Source organism: Silene latifolia, chromosome Y, assembly GCF_048544455.1.
Source record: "Silene latifolia isolate original U9 population chromosome Y, ASM4854445v1, whole genome shotgun sequence".
Classification (NCBI taxonomy): Eukaryota; Viridiplantae; Streptophyta; class Magnoliopsida; order Caryophyllales; family Caryophyllaceae; genus Silene; species Silene latifolia.
In genome coordinates, this window is record NC_133538.1 from 189176364 (window position 1) to 189187807 (window position 11444).

At 38.1% G+C, this 11444-nt stretch overlaps 1 protein-coding gene across 1 annotated transcript; it reads right to left on the reverse strand.

Moving 5' to 3' along the window:
* Nucleotides 1-547: 547 nt before the first annotated feature.
* Nucleotides 548-3348, reverse strand: LOC141629661 (uncharacterized). Its single transcript, XM_074442633.1, has 3 exons — nt 2091-3348; nt 932-2038; nt 548-831 (listed from the first exon to the last, which is right to left on the reverse strand). The coding sequence occupies exons 1-3, from the start codon at nt 3346-3348 to the stop codon at nt 548-550; spliced, it is 2649 nt and encodes an 882-aa protein (XP_074298734.1).
* Between the last annotated feature and the right edge of the window lie 8096 nt (nt 3349-11444).

Sequence of the window (11444 nt, forward strand, 5' to 3'; positions counted from 1 at the left end):
AAACAAGAGCGGGTCATCGCAAAGCAAAGATGACACAAACTTGAGGCTCTTACACCGAGGATGGAAGTGAAAATCATTAGAAGAGGTGACCAAATCCAAAATCCTAGTCAAATACTCCATACACAAAGTGAACAATAGAGGAGACATAGGGTCTCCTTGCCTAATTCCCCTACAGCCCTTAAAATACCCAAACTGATTTCCATTCAAGGATAAAGAGAATGAAGTAGAAGTGACACATTGCATTATCCACTGAACCATCTTAGGAGGAAAATTAAGAGCAATCAGCATTCCTTCAATAAAACTCCATTCAATGGAGTCATACGCCTTTTTTAAGTCTATTTTCATCATCACCCTTGGGGAACAAGTCTTTCTATTATAGAGCCTCACCAAATCCTGACAAATGAAAATATTATCTACAATCTCCCTTCCTTGTATGAAAGCACTTTGATTCATGCTAACCACACTAGGTAGAACAGAAGCCAATCTGGAACAAATCACCTTAGATATACACTTGTATATAACATTGCAGCAAGCAATGGGACGAAAGTCAAGAAAGACTCAGAGCATTCTTCTTAGGTATAAGGGATAGAACAGTAGCATTGACCTGTTTCAGAATACTCCCAGTGGTAAAAAACTCCTTAACAGCAGCCACAATGTCAGACCCAATCACCTCAAAGGCATCTTTGAAAAATTGAGATGAATATCCATCAGGGCCTGGGGCCTTCTCCTTGGGGATGGAGAAAAGAGCATGAGTAATCTCATCCACAGAAACCTCCTTAATTAACTCCCTGGCCTGCTCCTCAGAAAGAACAGCACCTCTATGAACCACCCCTGAGCATACTTTGGTAACAGGAGCAGAGCTACCAAGTAAATCAAGTATAATAGTCCAAAAAGCCACATTCAATAGAAGCATTATCAGAGCATAAATGACCATTCTTATCCCTAATTTGCAACACCTTGTTCTGAGCTCTCCTGGCTTTTAGAGAACTATGAAAGAATTGAGTATTATCATCCCCACTCTGAAACCAATGAGCTTTAGCTTTTTGAGCCAAAAACTCAGACCTAGCCTCATCCATTTCCTTAAAAGTACAGGCAGCAACCTTTTCCTCCATCTGAAGCAGAGGATTTGCAGGGTCAGCATGAAGTTTCTTTTGTATATCTTCCAGGAAAACCTTACTAACCCTAGCAGAATTCTCAATATCACCATAGCTTTCTTTATTCAGTTGCTTCAAAGGAAACTTCAACCATTTTAATTTTTTGACCACTTGGAACATCCTACACCCATACACATCCTGCATCCAAACTTCCTTAACTATCTCCTTGAACTGCTCATGTTTACCCCACATATTAAAGTATTTAAAACTTGATTTTGGTCTAGTCTGGGCATTCCAGCATTCTATAAGGCAAGGACTATGATCATATAAGCCTTCAGGCATAAAAGTAATGGACCCATCAGGGCCATTCAAAATCCATGTATCATTTGCCAAGACTCTATCAATCCTACTAAAGACCCTCTCATCTCCTTCTTGTTTGTTGTTCCAAGTAAAATAGGCACCAGTAGAACTTAAGTCATAAAGGCCACAAGCATCAACACACTCCTGGAAATCCTTAACCTCAGCCAAAGTAACAGGAGCACCAATCCTTTCATCCATATTTAACACATTATTAAAATCCCCCATGACCATCCAAGGCCCCTGAATAGAAGAGTGGAAGTCTAATAGAGACTGCCAAAGCTCCTTCCTATCAGCATTCTTATTAAAACCATAAACAACAGAACATTGCCAAGTAAAGTTAGACTGAAGACATGAAACAGACAAGTGCAGCACCTGAGCAGTTTTAACCAGCACAATAACATCAAACATGCTATTATCCCAAACAACCCAGATCCTACCACCCTCCCTAACATCATTATTATTTAAAAACTTCCAATGATCCCCAAGACCAAGCTGGACCTTATTAATAGCAGGAGTTTTGACTCTAGTTTCCAGTAGGCCAAAAAAACCCACATTATTTAAATGCAAAAACCTTCTAACATCACCTTGTTTATTCACTTTATTAATGCCACGAACATTCCAAAATCCAAAACTAACCATGATCACCAGTGTGAGTTAGTCTCCCTTTCCCCAAACTGCTAAGTAGATTCCTCCTCAAAGAAAGGCTCAGCACTTCAACAAAAGAAGGCCCTCCTTGAGAGAATCCCTCATTCTTCTTAGACAGTCTATTAAACATCCTAGCAGGTGACATAGAGTTTAACACCTGATTACCCCTCATTGGCATGGGAGTAACCACAGCATTAGGATCAATCTGAGGTAACTGAACCAGCTCCACCTGAACCTCCTTATCAGTAGCCTGAGCCTGAGACTGCATACCCTGACTCTGTTGAACCACTGGTTTAGGCACCCAAACTTTTTTAACTGGCACAACCTTCTTCTTAGGCACAACCTTCTTGCAAGCCCCAGTCTCATGTCCCATTCCATTACAACTAGAGCAGATAATGGGCTTCCACTCATAGTGTACAGACTGAGATATCAACACACCAGACTCATCAAAAAACTCAATGACCTCTGGCAAAGGCTGCCCAACCGGAACTTCTACCATGAATCGAGCATAGTCAAGGAATTCCTTCTCCTTAGTAACATTATCAGAACACACTGGCTTACCAACCAAACCTGCAATTTTTGCTAGAGCAGCTCCCCAGAATTTTAGGTCAAGGTTATAAAACCTAACCCAAACAGGAACAATATCCACCTTAGCCCTAATTACAGGTGCATTAATACTCCAGGGTTTGACAACAAAAGGTTTGTTATCAAAGAAACAGTGTTCACCATTCAAAACCGCCTCCTTATCCTCCATCTTCTTAAAACGAACAATACAAATGCCATTAGGTTTAAATGCAACCTTATCAATTGAAAGTTTACCCCACATTCTTCGCACAAACCCTCCAACCACATGGCTAGGAGGATTTGCACCCATAACATAACACAAAACAGAAGAAGACCAGAATTCAACCTCACTTTTAACATCATCAACACCAATTTTGAGAGTAGGCACAGTACCTGACGTCACAATCGGAGACTTCGATCGCGATTTTCGGCTAACCTCCTGCCAACCCTCATCATCAGTGGACTTGTCCTCAGAGATGACAGAGAGTTCCTTACTTAGATCAAACGCGCGCAATTCCGCATCCTTAGAACACTCAGCTTCATGACGATTCTGAATAATCTCATGAATTTCATTATTATTTGGCGTAATACTAGATTTATGTGATTTATTACCAGATGAATTAATATTTTTTTTAGTTTTATTAGGTGAATTTAAGGGGGACGAAGTTTTCCTAGACCGAGCCATTGCTAGATGTTAGGGAAACCTCAGAGCTTTCTCTCACTAAAAAACATCTCTCTTTAATTGAATATCTCTCTTCATAAGAGCTTCATAAGTTTTATTCAAGCATGCGATTTTTAAACTAAGAGGATTTTAGGGGTGTTACACTCTTCATAAGAGCTTCTCACATCGTTGGTTGCTCTTGTTTCAGGTTGGGGAGGAGGGGGGTCTACAAGATAATGTAATTTGCCATCTCCAGCAGCGGCAATAGAGAGTTGCCCCCACAATCATTAAAATTACTGAAGGAAGATGGGAAGATAATGCTTGGTTTATTCATTAGAATGAGAACCATATAAATACAAACTATTAGGAGAGATACATGCCTAATTACAAGGATATGTAACCATAATTAGCTATAAACAAATATAACAAATATACAAGAATAATTGACAATTGATTTTGTCAATATATTCTAACACACCCCCGCAGTCGAATCGGGAGGTTGACGAACGTTGAGGCTGGAGCGAAAATCATCAAATAAAATAAGAGGCAGCCCCTTAGTAAATATATCAGCGATTTGGTGACGAGTAGGAACATGAAGAACACGAACTTCACCCCGAGCCACTTTTTCACGAACAAAATGAATATCGAGTTCGATATGTTTGGTACGTTGATGTTGTACCGGATTGCCCGAGAGGTAAATGGCATTCACATTGTCGCAATACACAATAGTAGCCTTAGGAAGCGGGTGATGTAACTCGAGTAATAAGTTTCGAAGCCAACAAGACTCCGAGACAACATTGGCAACTCCTCTGTATTCTGCTTCGGCACTGGAGCGAGATAGAGTAGGTTGTCGTTTTGAAGCCCAAGATATAAGATTGTCGCCAAGGTACACACAATAACCACTCGTGGAGCGACGTGTGTCGGGACATCCTGCCCAATCAGCATCGGTGTAGGACATAAGAGACGTTGGGGACGATGAACCGAGCCAAAGTCCGTAGGAAATGGTACCCTTAACATACCGGATAACCCGCTTCAATGCATTCATGTGCGTGTCCATAGGATTATGCATAAATAGGCAAAGTTGTTGGACAGCATAGGATAGATCGGGGCGAGTAAAGGTAAGGTACTGTAATGCCCCGGCTAAGCTACGATATAGCGAAGCATCTGAGCATGGCTGATCACAAGTCGAGCTAAGCTTTGGCTTAGTATCCACCGGTGTAGAGCAAGGCTTGCACATAGACATGCCAGCTTTTTCAATAATCTCATTAGCATATTTGGATTGAGAAAGGAACATACTCTTACCGCGGCGGGAGACAGCAATGCCTAGAAAATAGTGCAATAACCCAAGATCTTTCATAGCAAATTCTTTGCTTAGACACGACATAATAGACAAACGCAAGGCATCCGACGAGTAGTCAAAATTATATCATCCACGTAAAGAAGAAGATAAGCAAGGGAGTTACCATCTTTGTAGATAAATAAAGAGTGATCGCACTTACTATTCCGGAACCCAATACAGGTGACAAAATCAACAAAACGTTTGTACCAAGCGCGAGGTGCTTGTTTGAGACCATATAAGGATTTGCGAAGAAGACACACATGATCGGGAAAACGTGAGTCACGATATCCCATGGGTTGATGCATATAAACTGTTTCCGAAAGATCGCCGTGTAAGAAGGCGTTTTTGACATCCAATTGATGTATGGACCATTGAGAAGCAAGAGCAAGACTGAGCACGGTTCTGATAGTGGCCGGTTTGACAACCGGACTAAAAGTTTCCCCACAATCAATGCCAACACGCTGAGTTTTCCCGTCACCTACAAGACGAGCTTTGTGCCTTTCAAAGGAGCCATTAGACTGAAATTTATGACGAAAAATCCACATAGAACGAATTACATTCACATTAGGCGGACGCGGTACTAATTCCCACGTCTTATTACTAATAAGAGCATTAAATTCGTCATCCATGGCCATTTTCCAATTAGTATCCTTAAGGGCAGTCAAGGGAGTTTTTGGGATTGGGGAAATCGAAACAGTATTATGAAGATCAAATATGGGTTTGGGTTTCCGTATACCGTGGTCGCCTCGAGTGACTGCTTTTAAGGGAGGAACGATGGTTGAGGATGGAGTGGCATGTGGTGCTGTTGTAGGTGCGGGCTGCTGGTCAGAAGCAGCAGCCGTGGGGCTAGGTGTGGGTTGCTGGTCAGAAGCAGCAGCCTCGTGGGGTGGAGATGCGGGTTGGTCAGGCTGGGTGGGGTTGGGTGTCGAACCTTGGGTAAGGTGTCGAAGAACATATGGCGATATAACATCATCGAGGAAATTATATGTGGTAAGGTCAGATTTTGTAGGTTCGGAAAAAGGGAACCGAGATTCATCAAATATGACGTGACGACAGATTATAATTTTCTTGGTTTTGATATCATAACACTTGTACCCACGATGGTGATCGGGATAGCCTAAAAACACGCAAGGGGTAGACCGGGCTTGAAGTTTATTAATTCTAGTAGACGGAAAAAGAGGGTAGCAAAGACAACCGAAAACTCGTAAATTTGTAAAAGACGGGTGTCGGAAGTAAAGCATTGAAATGGGTGTTTGAAAATTCCTGTTTTTGGTGGGACGTATGTTGAGCAAATAAGTAGTCATATTTAGTGCATGGTGCCAAAACGAAGCTGGAATGGAGGCGTGAATAAGTAAAGTGCGCATAATATTATTAATGGAACGAATTTTCCGTTCTGCTTTACCATTTTGGGGTGATGTATACGGACAAGAGAGTCGGAATGTTGACCCGTTTTTAGCACACATTTCCCAAATTGGAGCATTGTCGAATTCTCGACCATTATCACATTGAAACGACTTTATGTCACGATGAAATTGGGTCAAGATATATTTGTGGAATTGTACAAAGATGGCAGGGACTTGGGATTTCTTTGCTAGAGGAAAGGTCCATACAAAATTTGTAAAATCATCTAATAAGACAAGGTAATATAAATGACCTGACGAGCTCGGAACCGGTGAGGTCCAAAGATCGCAATGAATAATATCGAAAGGCAAGCAAGTACTAGATGTAGACGACGTAAAAGGTAACTTAACAATTTTTCCAATGGAACAGGAGGAACAAACAGTATCCTTGTTATTTGAAGTACAAGAAATTAAATTTTGATGTCTAAGAGAATTAAAAACAGGAGAGCCGGGATGACCGAGCCTATCATGCCATAAGGACGGAGCGAAAGCGGTAAAAGCTGCTGGAAGGGAAGCCGATTGTGTGGTTGTGACTGGATATAGGTCGCCCTTACTATTACACCTCATTAGACGCGTCCCCGTCCGATAGTCCTTCACACAAAAACCAAACGGGTCAAATTCGACGGTTACTGAGTTATCGGTAGTAAACTTACGAACTGATACTAAGTTTTTGACTATGTCAGGAGCATGAATAACATTTTTAAGGAGGAAGGGGTGGGTTGGGTGATTAATTTGGGACTGCCCGTAGCCACTAATTGGAATCGTTTTGCCATTACCAACAATGATACCGTTTTTAATGCTCGAATTAAAATAAGAGGAGAGAGTACCTTGACTAGCCGTCATTTGAGATGTAGCTCCAGTATCCATAAACCAATTTGGGTCAGGTGGATGAATTCCAAGAGTGTACATGGCAGCTTCAATATCCGTCTGTGATGGCGGATTTTCAGCCGAGTATGCTTGTACAGGAGGACGTGGTGTGTATTGAGGTCGAGGAGACCTTGTCCAAGGTGTCGTTGGGTAGGGGCAAGGGGGATATCCCCATGGGCCCCAAGGCCAACCTCCGTATCCCTGACCTTGCCATGGACCAGCAGCGACAGGAGCCGCCTGTGCTGTTGAAACCGCACCCCCTGAATTCGAACCTTGCTGATTCGATTGCCCTTTGTTTCCCTTATAGCCGCCGCCCTTCTTCTTGTTGCCCTGGTTCTTTCCTCCTTTTTGAGATGGTTGAGGAGGACGACCTAGTATGGAGTCACTTGTTTCATTATTTTTGACATACATAGCCGAGGACGACGAACCTGTGGCAGCAATTTTAGCAAGACCAGCCTCTTCTAACGTGATCATAGATCTTGCACGATAGAATTGTGGAAGCGGGTTCGCTTGACGGATGATAGATCCAACACTTTGATATGCTTCAGTTAGACCCGATACCATCTGAAGAACGAGGCGATTATTAGTAACCGGAGCACCAACGTTTTTGAGTTGGTCAGAGAGAGTCTTCAGCCGTTGGCAATAGGCTGAAGCGTTCGGAAAATCCGCCATCGCCGTATGGGAGAACTCTTGCTCGAGAGTGACAGCCCGTGAGTGCTGATTATCCTGGAATATATCGCGGATGCGATCCCAGCATTCTTTGGCAGTGGTTTCTTGTTCAACAATCGTTTCGAGAAGATCATTGGAAACCGTGGCGTAAATCCATTGGAGTACAGTAGCATCAAGAGTCTCCCACAGTTCTTTTTCTTCAGCCGTGACAGGCGCTTTTGGGCCGCCAGTTCGTGGTGGCACAATATGGTGAAGAACGCGATTTGATTTCGCGTAATTTGTGAAGAGAGCCACCCACAGGGGATATCTGTCATTATCCATCCCGAGTGTGACAGTTACATGATTCTTGATGTTAGAGACAGCAAAAGCCGGATGGAAAGGTGCTTTCGTGTCCGGCATGGTGATTTTGACGAGAGGTCAGAAGAGGGAGGAGAAGAATTTCGTGAAAAAGGGCACGAAAAACTAGGGTATAGCGGAAGCGATTTTGTGGATCGTAAAAACCCTAGGAAGCTGATACCATGAAGGAAGATGGGAAGATAATGCTTGGTTTATTCATTAGAATGAGAACCATATAAATACAAACTATTAGGAGAGATACATGCCTAATTACAAGGATATGTAACCATAATTAGCTATAAACAAATATAACAAATATACAAGAATAATTGACAATTGATTTTGTCAATATATTCTAACAATTACTACCATATCCTTTAAAAGTGAACTTGTCCATAAATGAACGGAACCATGATTCTTTAGAGATAGTTACATATTAACTACTCGAAGCCATTGCGATATATTACTACAAAACGGAAATAAAGGAAAATTAACATTCATCGTTTTAAAATTTTACTTGAAAATTTTTTTTAACAAGTTTTAAATTGTACATTTATATAATGACCTCTCACCTAGATTATATAAATGATTCTGAGATCCATCTTTATATAAATATAGGCACGGTGAGCCAATACATCCTATACTTATATAAATTTGGTGAGTTAACTCTTTGATTGATTCTCCTACTAGAATTCTCGGTCAAAAGATTTCAAATAAATATATCTCTAGCCCCGGAACACAAGACAGTCTTTATATCCCGTTGAGTCCAATCAAATTTTGCGTGTGATAACTTTTACCACCCTACCTACCCAAGTTAAAAAGGAAACGCCTCACTGAGGCGAGAGCGCGCCCCCTAATGAACGAGGGATTCATAGGTCCTACTAATTAGTAAGGCTAATCTCAATTTTAATAATGTGAGAGATCTTGTCAATTTATTATTAATTCCCTTTAAGTGAACTAAATTGGTGAATTTTAGATAATTTTAAATCGACAATAGCGGGAAAACAAAAATAAATGCATGTAATGGCGGTTTGGCATGGATGCACGCATAAAATAGACATGTAAAAATAGAATTCTTGTATGGCCTCCTAGAGCATAACTAATCTTATTAACTATTACAAATTCGGAAACCAACTCCTTGTTCCCTTGAATTTCATTGGAACGCCTTCTAATATGGCACCGTCTTTGGGAAATCACAGGTCTTCATCGGAACTCCTTTTCGAAAGGCACCGTCTTTTGGAATCCGTCGGATACAAGATAAAACACTAATAAAAATACATTGCAATTTCCTATTATACATTTGTTGTAATAAAAATACATCTATTAATTTTACAAATGGGCGATAAATAATTATACAACCAAATCGGTATTCCCATTCATTACGGGTAATATCGATTAATTCTAACTAGGCCATACTTGATAAAATTACATGAATAAACTACATAAATTTAAATGACATTCATCTAAAAAAATGGAGCATTATAACTATAATAAATATTCAATAAAAATCATGCCAAATCGCCTGATAAGCCATCATTGATATAAAAGCATGGTTTTATGAATTTTAAGCGATTTTTAACCATTAAAAATAACATTTCAATACTTAAATCAAATTTAAGCTCAATTTAATTATCTAAACTGGTTTAGATCTCAAAATTAGCCCCATAATTTGTTGATGATTATTTAACTTGTTTTGATTTATTGCTAAATTAGATCTCTTTTTTATCATAACAATTATGAAATAATTCCAAATAAATAATAACCATTATAAAAATTTGAAATTAAAATTTTGTACATTCTGAAATATTTCCAGAAGCCTCAAAATGTTAAAAAAAATTAGCCAAAAAATTTCGATTAAATTTAGAGAAAAATATAGTTACAATTTATCAGTTTTTATCATATAAAAACCAATAAACATGCAAAATTAATCAAATTAATTTTTTAATTTCAAATATAATGTGTAATCCATACATGCAACCTTAAATAAATTTCTCATGGCACAAATTTCATTTTACTAATTTTTAACCAATATAATCACATTTTTATCAATTTTTTACCATTAAAAATTAATAATCATGCAAAATTAATCATATTAATTCTATATTTCACTTATCATAACTAAATCATGCATGTGTGACTATATTAAATTTTCATGGCCTTATTTAACATGAAACTAATTTTAGTTAACTTTTAACCAGTTTTAATGCACATTAAGTCATTTTTAGTCGAAATAGCGAAATAATTAGCAATAAAATTCCATAATTAACCAAACATTTTTAGGTCATAATGTATAAATGCAACTTAAAATTTTCGTGCCAAACCAATTTTAGCACAAAATTCCGATTTTATAAAGTCATCTTGTAACTCGATAAAAATGCCAAAAAAATCGACATGCATGCAACAACTGTTTGGCGGCTATAAGAACAACAATAAATTCCGATCTCTAATTAGACTCCTCTAATTAGTTTCTAAATTACCTTTAGTTTAGTGTTTATGTGATCTAGTTACATGCATGTTAATATAATGGCTTAAAATTAAATAAAATGGAAAAAGATTTCCTTATATTGGTTTTAATGCCTATAAGAACAACAATAAATTGTTGTCTTATGGAATATCTACAAAGCTTGTATAAACTCCTAGTACCCAAAATAGTATACCTCCTTTGGTTGCACCCAAAACTTAATCCCAAAATTACTAATAATACTAACTAGGTATTATAAGTAATAAACCCTTTAAAAATGTGTAAGTATTACTGCCTTTAATAATACTTAATGTATATTATATTTTGTGAATTTATATTGATTGATTTTTTTATCAATTTTTGATCAATATTGATGAAGAAAAGATGAATAAATGGATGCTTTTTTTCCTTCAAAAATTGACCCATGCAATTGACTAAGTGGTGGTATATATGGGCAACTAGAAATGAAAACAAATGAAGAATAATAAGGAGACATAACACATGGGTAGGCATATGTTAGGCCACAAAACCCTCCTTATGGTCTTCTTCATTTCGATCCATTATAAGACCTTTGGGTCTTATTTTGACTTTCGATATTTATCCCACAAATGCTTATAAGACATATATTCAATTATCTTATATAACTAAATATTAATTTGATCATATAATACTTAAATGATACAAATTAGTGAATAATATACACTTAATTTTTAAATGACATTTTATCATCTTATCAATATAAAATGTGTCTTTTAAAACTCATTTAGCTATCTTTACAACTCCTTGTAAATATAGTTAGCTAATTACCTTCACCTCATAATATACACACAAACCGTATTAATTTAGTAAATTAAATATTAATTACTAAATTTCGTCTAATATTTATTAGTCAATTATCATATAGTTGAATAATAAATTCTTTTGGCCCGAGTTTCTAACTCGCCATCAAATATAAAATTCACTTGACTAATGAAAGTCAATTTACACAAGGGACTAATTAAATTGTATCTTATACGAATAATTAGTTTTTACATTGGAGCTCCATCCT

Bases quoted from the DNA above. Each gene is read 5' to 3' on its own strand.
- LOC141629661 (XM_074442633.1), bottom strand. From the start codon at position 3,348: ATGGCTCGGTCTAGGAAAACTTCGTCCCCCTTAAATTCACCTAATAAA. The intron at 2,039-2,090 runs GTTAGTTTTGGA...TGAATAAACAAG, and splicing joins AACTCACACTGGTGATCATG to GTGATGTTAGAAGGTTTTTG. The intron at 832-931 runs GTCATTTATGCT...AAGTATGCTCAG, and splicing joins GCAAATTAGGGATAAGAATG to GGGTGGTTCATAGAGGTGCT.